The sequence below is a fragment of the Chironomus tepperi genome, unplaced genomic scaffold (assembly GCF_022539635.2).
Source record: "Chironomus tepperi strain 1889 unplaced genomic scaffold, CSIRO-AGI_Ctep_v1 contig_33, whole genome shotgun sequence".
Classification (NCBI taxonomy): Eukaryota; Metazoa; Arthropoda; class Insecta; order Diptera; family Chironomidae; genus Chironomus; species Chironomus tepperi.
The window spans coordinates 408,642-423,245 of NW_027226155.1; the positions used below are offsets into that span (position 1 = coordinate 408,642).

Here is a 14,604-nt window from a genome sequence, read left to right on the forward strand (position 1 = left end):
GAATCGTCCATGATTCTCATCAAATACGTGATCTCTTACTCGAATAGCACAAATCGATTAATCGAATACGGCCGGCGTGATTCTCACTAAGGATCGGACTCGTTTTAACACGTCATGCCGGATGCGGTATTTTAGATAGATTAACTAGCTTGTGCTATATCGCAATTACTAGTTAAAAGTTACGCAATTACTGGATAAAAACACATATCATGTGTAACACACAGACAAAATGTAAACCTTCTCCATTCAATAAGCTGCACACAACAAATATAAATTGTTGAAATACGAAAAATAGCGGTTATGCAATAAATTATTTGCTGCAAAAAAAATCCACCCACCCGCGGAAGTTTGTTGAACCTTTTAAAATGCATTTTTCTGTTTATTTATTACACTGTCTTACACATCCATCTATAAACGTATGTATACTGATTTACCGCCCAACATATGCATTTACTAGTTCCCGACTATATATCCGTAGTCAATATCAAAAGTTATGGATGAAAAAAAACAACAAAAAGGAACGAATGATTCATGTCAAAAATTGTAAACACAATTGATTGAGGGAGAAAAGAAGCATAAAAGCATATAAAATTTGCAAATAAAAAAATTTCCATTTTTAGGTCAAATGAGAACAGAAAAAAATTTGTTGGAAAAATCGAAAATTCTCCCTAAATAAATTTTTTTAAGGCATAAATTTCTTCATTGTGCCTTTAGTTTACGGTTGCACGTTGATCGTTTACGTTGCACTTTTAGTTCTTCTTATTCCGTGTTTTGGTGTCTTTTGTGTCTGTCAAATATTTTTTTTTAGTTTTTCCGGAAAAGACTGGCAAATTTGGCAACTTTAGCAATGCATTCATAAGCACAAATGTGAATATTGATGTGTTGATTTTAGCAAGCATGCATATCATATACTTTACGAGTAATAAATGGCAATTTAAAATATTTTTGTGAGGCAGGAAAAGAAATGACGATAATGACATGAATAATATGCAATTCTAGTGCTGATTGAGAAGAAATTGCAAAAAATATTGAATTTTGCATGTGTTAAATGCACTAAAAACCGGTGAAAAAAAGGGAATAAGAGGGAGCAAAGTTCTGTGTAGCTTGTTTATTCAATAGAAAAACACTTGCCTGGATACGAGGCATAAATAATTCCTGGAGAGAAAGGAAGGAATAACAAAAGAGAATAAATTCCTTTCCCTTTGCGTGACATGGAATAGCGCTTTTATTTCTCCTACACATATTGCAAATTGCCTTTATCCTCAATATACAAATAAGAGTGTGAGACAGCCTAAATCAGCATAAATAAAGTCATTTAATTACAATTTCTAAATAAATTGTACCCAATTAGATGCTAAAAAGGGATTTAAGGACCCGCTATAAAGCTTATTATCGGCATGACCTGGAAAAATAATCAACGACACTAAATGAATGAAAATATGAAGGAACGAAGAAGTTTATTTGATATGGAAATGTGTCGCAAGGAGAAGAAATCAAGAAAACGAGAACAAAAATAATCGAGTTTTTTTTTACGATTAATGTGAATTTTACCATAAATGGAAGCTTGATTTTCGTCGTGTATTAAGAACAACTTGTTTTATGCTTAATTTTACAATATGTTCAACATGTTGATTTACTGTTTTTGAGACAAGAATTTAAACAAGAAATAAAAAATAAAAACTATAAGTGACATAAAGTGCCATTAATTTTACACCCATAAGTCAATCTCATTCTAAATTCGGAAAGACTGAATCAACAACTCAAAATGATTTTCGCAAATAAAAGCCTCAATAACTTTCAACGACTTAGTTTATACAAGTATGAATTAATTTATATTAAATTGCTCAATATTTATATGTCATTTTAAAAAGGGTTTACGAGAAATTTTAGTGTGATTTATATTTGTCCGGGATTTGAACTTACAAAGGTTCAGCCAATTATTGCAGGTCTATATTTCATGCATTTTAGATGCGCAGGCCTGTAATTTTAGGTTGCAACTTATTGTTCGTCCAAGACTGCATTCTTGTGTCCTTTTTCTGCAGGATTGCAATTTTGGACGAACCCTAGAACTTACTAATTGTATTTTAGAGATGAAAGCATGATTCAAAATTTTTTGGATGAATAAAAGAAAACGGATACATATGGTCAGAGATTCTATGCCTTTGATCAGATGTCTAGTGTAAACTCAGTTCAATAGGCCTGTCTATTTGCTTAAAATTGGCTCTGGTTTTTCTTAATAATCGGACAAATTCAAGGTGTTGATCTTCCGAAAATTCTAAAATCTCACTCTTCCTCAGTCTAGAAGACACAACCTAATCTTCAGATCAGTGTTGTCCCCTGTGGTTCAAACTTTTTTGTGCCGCGACACACCTTAGTGATAAGCCTCGGCACACAGTTTGGACAACTAAGGATTTAGACCATTGCTAAGGCTAATAATCTGATATTGATGAATACAGAAATGAAGTTTTCAACAAAACACTTCATTAAGCTGCCATGCTTAATTCAAAACCATTAAAAACATTCAAAATATTTTTGTAAAGTTCATTACATTCTCTTCTTTTTCTCAAGAATGCGCTAAACATCCCCAAAACATCAATAATTTTTTAATTTTAATTTGAATTCCTTCGCTTTTTGCACATTTATTTCCCCCTATTTTTTATTGACATGATATTGACATATTCCACATATATGTACATTTTGTTATTTTGTGGTAAATTTTTTGTCTATAAATAATGTGATGATCCACATAAACAACTCTTTTTATTTATTAATTTCGCTCATTGGATGCACATAAGCTTTTAAAATATCAATAATAATTATTTATTTTGTTTTTATGCCTCGCTATGTCTTACTTATGTGAACTCATTTTTTTTTTCAAACTAAATAATATCAAAGTCATGGCTGAAATTTGTTCTTTACAAATTCATCGATATCGAGTAGGAAAAAAATTCAATTAATTGAAGAAAAGACAGTAAAATATTGCGTGATACTTAAATTTTTATGAGTACTGCTATTATCTGATATAAAAATGAATATATTGGAACCGTCAATCTTTATAAAATTTAATGATTTTTATATAAAATGATGGTATTTATTATGAGTTAAGTTATTGGCATCAAGAATATCTTATTTTTTTGATATTCAGACGATTTCTTCATTACTGCACGTAAAGCGGTTCCATTTGGGAGCATTTGTTGTGTTTTCTCGGTCACGTAAAGATTTTTTTGTAGTCAACATGTTGAGAATGAGGACATATTAGTTTGGACTTGAAGAATCTTACCCGATCGGCACAAATTATGCAACGTAACCAATTGATTGTCATATAAAGCCTAAGTGGCTATTTTTTAAGCAGGTAACATGAAAATTGTCACTTGGACACCATGTGGCTGCCACAAGGGTCAGACACTCCATAAGTACAGTACTGTATTTACTGTACTTGTTGAATTTAATGAAAATACTTGTATGGAAAGTCCAGTAAGTACATTACTGTTCATTGAAGTGTCTGATCCTTGAGCTGCCATCAAATATTGTACCGAACGGGTTAAAATGGAATTTAACAGTTAAGTTAAAGAAATCTTGTAAATAACAGTATAACCTTGAAGACTATCAAAGCGTTGCAAAGATCATAGAAGATTTCATGCCCTTAAGCTGTGAAAGACTTGTAAAAAGTTCAATTCAATCGTGTATTCTTATCGGCACTCGTTGGTGGTAAGCCTCGGCCATAACTTACACGATATGCGGTTCAATCGTCATTTTCAAACATTTTTGTCGGCTATCATGTGTATCGTGGTACACAGGTTGCCCACCACTGTTCTAAGGAACTATATATTCTCCAATTCGTTTTGAATGAGGTGTTGATCATCTGTAAAAAATTTAATTTAATATGTATATGGAATTGTGTTTATAATATCAAGTTTCTCTATTAAAGTTCAATCTTTCTTGCTTTATAAGGACTTATTCAATTTTATAAAATCAAAAGGTAATTCACGCTGTGTTGTTAATAGACTTCAATTATCGCCCTTAAGCGACGTGATGCTATTAGATACAGTGATTGACTTTTTGTACTTATTATTCAATTATTTTGTAATTTATGAAAGAAACTTAGAAAAACAGCATCTAAAGAATAATGAGATTCTGACTTTAGCCTCAGACTAGATTTGATGAATCCGGCCTTAGGTTAGAGTCGAGTCAGCCTAGTGACTGCTTTCAGCATTAATCTTTTTAACAGCATTAATGCCGCTATTTATGATGTTTCTTGGAATCAAAACTCTTATTCTACGTTACCTGAAGTTTCAACCATTACTAATTAAATGCCCCTTAAATGACCAACACATTTATTATTGAGAAAACTAAAAACTTTCAATCAATTCACAGAAATTCAAGAATTATGTCTTGTTTATTCCAGTTCATTCATTTAAAGGCATCGCTTATTTTGCGTTTACTTTATTAATGAGCTGCTAAATGCTTTATTTAATTAATTCTAGAATGATATAATTAAACATGTTATTGCCTTACATCTAAATCGGCATTATTTCTGGAACGTGCAATGAGCAAATCAACAGCAAATTGAGTCGATCACATGGAATATTTATGATGTTTGTTGAAGGAACATGAGAAAAATAGCGATAGTTAATTAACTGAGAACTTCTAAACTTTTAGAAGCAAAAGGTATGGAAGGGATCGAAGAATTTGAGGCATACTTAATTTAATCAAACCAATTTGATCAATTTTATCCTAACTATGCCTGCAGAAATGCCTTATAATATTCCACAAATTCAGTACATCATTACATCTAGGGAGTCATTCACTGATTACGTATCGCACTTAGGTATGGAGAGTGCGGGGTCGAGATTGGGGTCTTACAGACCAATTCTGATCCATGACATCTTATAGATGTTGCCTGAAGCCAATTTCCAATGCCAAGTGCAGCACTATCTCTATCAACAGCTTCTTTCCAAGAATTCTTTGGTCATCCACAAGCTCTTTGGTCGTCCACAGGCCTTTTAGTCGTCCACAAGGTCTTTGGTCGTAAATAAGCTCTTTGGTCGTCCACAAGCTCTTTGGTCGTCCACAAGCTCTTCTACCATTTGTTGATACATAACTAGTGAACGGTCTCCAGATAAAACAATCCAATAAAAAACCTCACCATTAAATGCCATAATTAAAGTTACATTAACGCCATAAATGGATGAAAATTGCCTACATTCGCTGTGGCTCATAAAAATCATTTCCTCTCTAATTATTGAACCACAACAATTTATGGTAAAAATTTCTAATAAGGTCTCGATGAAATAATAATTTCATATAAATAAGTCAACCAATAAATCAGCAACAAAAAGTCGTGATAACAATCTGTTAATTTATAGAATAATCAAATGTTTGGGATGAATACAGCTTTTAGAAATACTCTTGTTAACTTCATTAACAATCTACTGACTTAACGTGTGATTTTTAATGAAATTTTTCGACACATGCTACACGATTTTAGCACACGACCATAGTATTTAATGAGGACTAACTTATATGTCGCGAAACATCATAAATTTATATTTTTTATTCAATTCACCGATATATTCATACCTAAAACTGTTCACTTTCTAGTTCATTCAGCTGCTTTACAGTTTTATTTATTTTCAATTGCCATAGAGATTTCCATATAAAAAATTTCACATTACCGCAAATTTATTCATAAATTTATATTTTATATTGTGTATTGATTGAAGGTGTTGTTATTAATCCTGATCGCATTTACCTATATATTATTATATCCTGTGACTTCAATAAATCTCGCTCTTTTACCTGTTTTGCGGTATTTTCTTCACTCGTCGATAAAAGGAATGAAAAAAAGTTTTTTTGTATTTTATGGAAAAAAAGAAATTCTATTCAATGAAAAGTCATTCAATAAGCGATGAACGATAATAAAATATCGTTTAAAGTCTTCTTATTTGTTTGAAAAATCCATTAATAATTTTTATTTCTGCACTTCAAGCAATTTTTCAAGTCGTTAAGTTTTTCCTTTCATAAATTTTATTTTTTGAAACCCGATCAATGATAGTATGAAGTGATCTTTATGATTAGTTTAGTAAGTTTTGTGAGTTAGACTCCTGGTGTGGATGTAAGATATACCTTAGCTGGTTTTTAGATCAAGAGTTTAGCGTTTTATGATTCTCAGGGTTAATGATAGTTTAACAAATGAGGACTCGCTAAACAATCGTCCTCAAACCTAGACCTACAGTTTAAAATGGGATCTGACCACTTTAATGACATATTTACTTAACTCGCTGACCGTACAGATCAATTGAAACAGAGTTGGCTGGACTTTTGAGTCCGGACTCCAAAAGTAAAAAAATCCGGACTCCATGGAAATCGACTCCATTTTTTTCGTTGGCGCCTCCACATTAGAGTTCTATTAACTTTGATCTGAAGGCCTCATTATGTTCATGACCTCTCTCAACTGGCGTCTAAAATTGGTTCAATAGCTGTCTGCCCTTTGCATATTACCATTTCCAAATGCTTCACTTTCTCTATCAACAGCTTCTCTTTTAAGAGTTCATTGGCCGCTCTCAAGCTCTTTTTCAATCTACAAAATCAGACTTAATGACTTTATTAAGTATAGCTTCGCAAGGTTTCCTTTGATGGCATATGATTCGAAAAAGGACATAGGAAAAATTTCCCATTCCTAGTTTCGAATCTATGATCGTTAAATTGGTAAGCAATGATCAATCCCGAAGAATGAAACCAATAAGAAACCGAACCACTTCGACGTTGTGAGGATGTTCCTGCATATAAACAGACGTAAAGTTTTGAATCAGCATGCCACTTCATATTCAAATTCCTAATACTCACTAATAATTATTAAACTTTTAAGGATATCACTGAAAATCCTATTCAATTGCCATGCTCGGGTCTTCAAAAACTGATTTTTTTCATAAATTTTCCTCATGATAAATGTGAAAAAGATAGAAGGAAGACGTGAAATATAGCAAAAATTACCTGATGATTCATGCTTTCAAATATTAATATACCAATATCCGTTTCTATAATAATCTTTTTTGTGTCTGTCTGCTGATTCACTTAACCAGACAATCTAAAAATATAAAGTATTCGCAAATATTAAAAGAAATAAAAAGAAGCAAGCAACTTGAATTTATTATTTACGGAAGCAATTGATAAATTAGCAAGCATGACTTACAGTTTATTAGATTTATATTTCATTCATATTGTCTGGTCGTTTGCTGTATACATGCCATGAACTTTCAAGAATATACTCATATCATAAATTAATGAAGCAACGCTCCATGCATTTATGTGAATTATGACGGTCATAAAAGCGTTCTTTTTTATGATGATTTAATTTTCTTCGTATTTCAACACTGTTTTCTTATTATTGTTATTTTTTTTTGTGTATTCTGTATTCTTTACAATTCGCTTCAAGCAACTGTCAGATTGTGAGAGATCAAAAGATAGAAAGAGTAATGATGTGTTTTATTAAAATTGATGCAGCTTTAAAATTGCACCGATTGGAGTCGGTTTTATGTTTTTGTGCATAAAGTAAGTGGTGTGAATTAGATTATTCAATGGAATTACGGGATAGATAAGTCTCGATTCTTTATGATGATGATGTCTTGAAATGTGATAAAAAGCATTCAACTTAATACAAAGTCTTAATGGTTACTGTTTTAGATAATTTTTATGAAAGTTACCGTAATAGACAAATAGCATGCTCTTGAGAGGTTGCTCACCTTAAATACACTAGATGAGCATGCTCGTGGCTGTTGCTCTCACTTAACTCTGCTCTTGAGAGCATGCTCTTTGCATGCTAGGTGTAAGTATGAATGGAGTTTTGGAGAGCAACTAGGGTTTTCAATCCCGGGATCAACATGTATGCAATTTGCATACAAATCAATTCCGGGATTGAAAATTCTAGGAGCAACATTAAACAATCCAACTACTGAAACTTGATTTTGATACTTTATAACTTAACGCTAAATTGTATCGAAGAAGAACGAACACGTTCTTAACAATTTGTTCCGAACGGGGATCGAGCCCGCATCCAACTATTCCAGTCCAATGCTCTTACCACGAAGTTATCTGGGTTGTTTGAAGTGATTGACTAAATCACAATTTATGAACTATTATTGGGCTCTGAACGTTTCTACACAGTTTTTAGACCTTAACCGTCAATGCAAACTTACTTAGAAGCTCCAACACTTATCTTCTTGTCTTATTGCTCATATCTTAAACATTAAAATACTTTTCTGATTATTAAATACACTTACTTACTTACTTCGCTATTCGAGCCGATCAAGAGTCGGCTCAGTCGGCGCCTGAAGCTGGCTCTATCGCTGGCTTCTGCTTGCCAATTACCAATTCCAAGTGTGATACTATCTTTATCGACTGCTTCTTATCATATACACTATAGCTCATTAATGAAACTATTGAATGAATATTCAATTCATGAATGAATTCGTCGTGTTTTACTTCTTCACCAAATATTTCACTAATTCCTTCTAATTTATAAACAACGGTCTAACGTACTGATTTCGTGATTTCTATTTTTACAAATTACAATGTCTTGTCATATTGTTTTACATCAATTCACAGCTTTAACAAGACTGTCATTTTTAATGAAGCTATTTAAATGACCAATTTACAGCAAAAAAAAAAGTCCCTATTACATTAAGAATCTATTTGCCACATCGACTATGAAATGATTTTTAAATGGGTAGCTAACAAGCTCATGGTCATGACATAGAATTTAACGATTAAATCGTAAATCAACCTAACCGTGAAAGAAAATGCTCACATAAAAAAAGGAAAAATTGTTCAGATTCTTTTCTGGTTTTTATTTGCAAGAATCCAATCATTAAGTCATTTATGACTTTACCACGATTCATTATTCAAATTGTTTTTTATGTGTGCCTTATCGAGATTAATAGTCGTAAACCCTTCAATTTTTCTATTTTTTAATAAAATTATAGTCATCAAAATTATTTTTTGGTCACTTCCGCTAATTTTTGGATTTTTCTCTTTTCTATTTACAGTAAGAAAAAGCTTTTACAAGAGAAACAGAGCCAAAAGTCACCCCACCATCATCATCGATCAACTAATCCTTTGATGATGCCTATTTCAAAAATATCTGATAAGAATGATCAGTATGAGTAAGTATTGGATTTTTTTGATATACTTGATATTGAGGATTTATGGATCTGCAGTCATAATTTAGAATGTTCTTGAAGATTGTCATCAAGTTTGGAATTTGAAGATATTGTTTGAATTCTTATGGTATCTTAACCTACATTGGATATCCAACTCTGCCCTACTCTACTCTAATCGGCATACCCTCCTCTGCACTGCTTTAATCTTCTCTAAATACTCTCCCATGCCCTGCTGTACTCTTCTCGGTGTACCCTCACCTGCCCTACTATACTCTTACATCTTCTCGGTTTACGCTCACTTAACCTTACCTACCCTACTCTAATCTTCCCGGTATACCCTCCCTGATCCTACTCTATTCAAGTTAGAAGAGCTATCCTAGGACAACCTTCCTATCCTACCAATAATAAAATAAGCAAATTTGTGACAACAGCTTAACATTGAAAGTGGAGTCGTTTACTATTAAGTTGTTCTCTTATTAAGACGCTGGGCTCGTTTTGTTCCGTGACGTAATAAGGCAAGCGGCGCTTAAAAGCAAAAAAAAAATATCTGGCATGATTCGAATCTGTGAAATCTGTGCAAAGTTAATCTTTTCTTAATGTATGCAATTCATTTTGTCAAACCGAAAAACTGCATAATTTCGGAAAGCACAGTATGCAGAAATGGCCATAAATCGGGAACATGTCGATTTTATTTTAACATCAAGCCGGATTTTATTGAATTCGACCTAGGATTTGATTCACGCTGATATGAACCGAATTTTGGTCATTGTTACGAAGTGTGCCTTCAGGAAAAGTTTACTCAAATGTAAACGTCACAAAACCTGTATGACATCAATAAGCTTAAACAAATTGAGACTGCATTCTTTATCTCACGGCTAAAAAACGATAATTTACAAACTACATATAAATATTTATTTTAAAACCTATTGTGTAATTATCTCAGTATGAAATATAATCGAGTTAACTTTATAGAAGCACATTCAGTAGTGTATTTCATTTCGTCAAATCACCATAATCATGAAAGCATTAAGCTTGTGCTGTAATCGAAATAAATTTCAAGTTTCGCAAGACCAGACGAAATCAAGAGAAAAATTATTTCAAGTGGTTTTTTGCACGTTTGCAAATCTTTCAATTATATCATCAGGAATGGGTCTCGGATTTCCAGCAATCACATCACAATTATTATTGAAAGATTCACAGTTAAACTTATCGGAATCTCAAGTTTCATGGTTTGCATCAATTACAGCAATTACATGTCCATTGGGTGGACTCTTGTCAGGTTACTTGTCAGATTTAATCGGTCGAAAGCGAACATTAATTTTGATCGACATAATTTCAATAATATCATGGATTATCATCGGATTCTCAAGTCGTGAAAATGTCGATGTACTTTTCATTCAATTAATGATTTCAAGAACTATTATCGGTGTAATAATTGGAATGAGTACAACACCCGCTGTTATGTATACGTCAGAAGTTTGTGATCCGAATATTAGAGGTCGTTTGACGATGTTATCCTCGCCATTTTTTACGGCATTTGGAATGCTTATCATTTATTTGCTGGGATATTTGATACCGGTAAGAAACTGAGTTGAAGCAGGGTTGGAAAATGAGAATTTGTGCTTTACATGCCATTATTACACATTCTAATTTTTGATGATTTTGATTAAATGACATGAACAGCACACTGTGTCCGCTAGGGCATCACTGTGTCGCAGTATTGACGGTAATACGCAAAATTGTTCTGTCGGCATCATGACCTCCTTTTAAGGCAAACATGAGGATCTGCTCCAATAAGAGTTTGCCAAATTGATCAACAATAATCCAAATTCGATGCTGAATCACATAGCCCTTGAGATGTCAAAAAGCAAACAATCTAATAAATTCCTTTATTCCAACCCTGTGTGCAAGCAACTAATCTAGACATTGACAAATCTTTACGCAAACATATTTCTCATATTTCAGAATGATTATCGTATGGTTAGTCATTTTGCTGCTGGTATCACACTAATTACGCTCCTTGTTTGTATTTTAATTCCGGAATCACCAGTTTATTTGATCAATATTGATCAAACTGAACAGGCGAGAAAATCTTTATCAATTTTAAAAAGACTACGTGAGTTGTTAAAATAAGTTTATAAGTTTTGTGTTTGCGTTTAAGAATTTATTGTTCTGTGTTTTGTTTTCCAACTGTGTCCTGTGAGAATTTTCTCGAGCAGTTTTTTTGTGGGTGTGTAGACCAGTGGTGGGTAACTTTTTTGAATTATGACACATCTCAGTGTGAGCTCACTGCGATTAGTCGATGTAATTTTTAGGAACATCCTATGACAGTGGTGGGTAATCGGGTGCGTGCCGCTGTGGTGCAGTTTCTGTCGTGGCTTATCACCAAGATGTGCCGTGGTTCAAAAACGTTGCATACCATTGTCCTAAGTAATCGTAAGCTCGACTTCTGTAGAACTGGCTATAGAATATCAAGCTTATAACTAGACGTTCCCTTGACTAATCGCAGCCTGCTCCGCTCGGATGTGAGTTTTTGCAATATATTTGTATGCCGCAGCACCCAGGTTGCCCATCACTGACTTAGAGAAACCGTGATTTGGAACTTGATTAGAGCATTGCTTGTTAAGGGAACGGACATCCGAAAATTCGTTCATAAACCTTTTTTAAGTGATTAATTGTTATCAAATACCATACCTAACTCCTCATACTCAACTAGCAACACAAATTGATAAAAATCGTAATTTTTTACGGTAAAAGTTTTAATTTCCTTAATTCCACCCTAACACAAACTTTGTTTCCCCTCTTAACACACTTTCTAGCATTTAAAGTAGCTCTTACTAGAACCAAAAAAATTAAATTCATTGACCTCTTATATCAAGGAGTGAACATATTGTTAATTTAAATCACAGTCGCTGTGGTAACGGAAATTCCTGTAATGTAAATTACTACTTAATCGACTTCACGTTGATTTGAATGAAATTTCCGTTCATATTGGCGGATCTATAGCAACCAATTGCTTCATACAAATTACAATGAAGGAATTGCTCACATAACATGCTCGGGAAAATTCAATTTTCTTCATGAAAATTTAATCACATTTCTCTTTAAAATTATTAGGAAGGAATCATCCAGACATTGATGAAGAAATTCAAAAAATGATCACAAACCGTAACAATTCAAGAAGGAATTCAACATCCAGAATGTCATGGCAAGAGTTTAAAAAGCCACAGTTCTACAAGCCATTCTCAATTATGATTTTTTTCTTCACAATCCAACAATTTTCTGGAATTTTTACAATATTTATTTATGCTGCACAATTTTCAATTGAGGCTGGCGTTTCAATAGATGAATTTCTGTGTACAGTCATAATTGGACTCATCCGTTGTTGTACCGTCATTATTGTTTCATTTGCATCAGATATTTATGGCAGAAAACCATTAGCCACAATATCGACTGTTGGAATGTGCTTGAGTATGCTCGGTCTCGTCATCTGTTCAATATTCAGTATAGAATTGAAACAATCATCAATATTTTGGTTACCGACTGTATTTCTATTTCTCTTCATATTTTCCGGAACATTTGGTGTATTAACATTACCATTTGCTATGATAGCTGAGGTATATCCACAAAATATGAGAGGTCTTGCTGTCGGTCTAACAATTTTTTATGCTTATATGATGAGCTTTATAAATGTGAAAACATTCACAGCCGTTTTTTCAATGTTCGGTAGTGTGATAGTATTTTCATTTTATGGTGTCGTATCATTGGTTGGAATTGCTTTTGCTGTTATGATTTTACCTGAAACTAAAGGTAAAACTTTACATGAAATCGAATGTTATTTTCGTAAATAAATTTTACTGTGATTATAATGATTATCATAGGAATGTATTATTAAGTTTTGTTTTGATTTTTGATGTCTTACAGCAGTTGTGGGGAATCTGCGTACCGCGGTTCACTATTGTATCGCTAAAATGCTTGAATATGCCATGGGCCGTATGCACTGTGCGATTCCAGTTGAAGCTTACCAACAATGTGTGCCGTGAAAAATAAAAAGTTGTGCACTATTGTTATTCAGGAAGGGGCTTGACGATATCCTTTAAAGAGGTTGGATGAGGTTATAGTGTGGTGGTCAATCACCTCCCTTGGTCTCTCCTCCTTAAAAATTCTAAAATTGACTGATGAGATTGATTTATCCGGTGGTAGTACGGTACAATAAGGACCCATCACTTATACTATTCATTGATACATCTGCTATGGCAATACCTGTCCTACACCAATACTGTATGATGTCACCACTATACCGTATCACTGGTGCACCATTAGCACTTAACTATGTCATACCAGGTGCAAAATTACTTAGCTTAGACTGGAACAGAAGGCTTCCAATCTGACTGGCTGGCTCTGTCATTTAGTTTGTATCAATTCTCTGTCCGGATGTTGAGCTGACAATCTTTCATCACTGTTCTGCGTCAAGTAGCTTTTGGAGCTTCTGGTCGCCGTTTTCCTTATAGATTGCATTCAGTAGCTGTGTTTCTGTCTCAGTAATGACATTTTTACTTGAATTTGTAAAATTGTACCATACCACCGCATCAATCGACTCCTGATCCAGAAATATCAATAAAATTTTTTAAAAAATTTCAAATTTCAATGCATATTAACTGACTTATATCCATTTTCTTTGCAGTAGGAAAAAGTCTGAAAAACCGCCGCAACCACAACCAAATCATTGGGTTACAAATGGACCTTTAGGCTCTAAAGATTCTGTAAGATTATCAATCATATCTTCATCACATCCTTCTTCTAACCCAAATTCTTCTTCATACCTTATAGCTTCTTATATTTCGTACGAGTGTACTAGCAGCAGCTGCAAATACAACAACAAGTACATTCGATCATCCAGATTTATATTCAGAGACACCATCAGCGTCGTCAACATGCACAGAATTATCGAAAGTTTGTGCCGAAAAATCATACGTGACTGCCATGTCACTGCCACATAATCTCAATGGAGAACGACGTATTGACAATGAGACATTTAATTTTAATGAGAAAAAGACGAAGAAAAGATCACTTGAGTCATCATCGTCGACCTCCTCATCGTCATCACTAAGTAGTGGCTCTGTTGCTGAAAGCAGTAACACTACTGAGACAAAAGATAGTGATGAGAATAAAGAAAATGTTGTATTGCAGCCGCTTGATAAAGATGAAATGCCAGCTGCATTGTTAAATATTACATTCAAGTTCCTCAATACTGAAACTAGACTTCTTAGAAAAATCCTTATTGGACATGGCCTAACTGAGGCACATCATGATGCTAATGATTTTAATTTGTTATGGACTGGCAATCAACTAAAACCTGACATGTTACGTAGCTTATCAGCATATCAAAGAATCAATCATTTTCCGCGGTAAGTGTATATGCTGTAAATGACCCAATCTCATGTGC

The 14,604-nt window shown here is 33.5% G+C and overlaps 2 protein-coding genes across 2 annotated transcripts in view; both read left to right on the forward strand.

The window, feature by feature from the left end:
- Positions 1-14,604, forward strand: part of TTLL5 (Tubulin tyrosine ligase-like 5) — a 33,171-nt gene that overhangs the window by 14,019 nt on the left and 4,548 nt on the right. The window contains exons 2-4 of the mRNA XM_070646066.1: positions 9,045-9,161; positions 13,843-13,921; positions 13,989-14,566. Coding sequence (XP_070502167.1) covers positions 9,118-9,161; positions 13,843-13,921; positions 13,989-14,566 — 701 coding nt within the window. The 5' untranslated portion in view covers positions 9,045-9,117. The remainder of the gene's footprint in view (positions 1-9,044; positions 9,162-13,842; positions 13,922-13,988; positions 14,567-14,604) is intronic.
- On the forward strand, positions 10,305-13,009 carry LOC139094997 (facilitated trehalose transporter Tret1-like). Its single transcript, XM_070646243.1, has 3 exons — positions 10,305-10,736; positions 11,082-11,274; positions 12,276-13,009. The coding sequence occupies exons 1-3, from the start codon at positions 10,305-10,307 to the stop codon at positions 13,007-13,009; spliced, it is 1,359 nt and encodes a 452-aa protein (XP_070502344.1).

Bases quoted from the DNA above. Each gene is read 5' to 3' on its own strand.
- LOC139094997 (XM_070646243.1), top strand. From the start codon at position 10,305: ATGGGTCTCGGATTTCCAGCAATCACATCACAATTATTATTGAAAGAT. The intron at 10,737-11,081 runs GTAAGAAACTGA...CAACTAATCTAG, and splicing joins TGCTGGGATATTTGATACCG to ACATTGACAAATCTTTACGC. The intron at 11,275-12,275 runs GTGAGTTGTTAA...TAAAATTATTAG, and splicing joins ATCAATTTTAAAAAGACTAC to GAAGGAATCATCCAGACATT.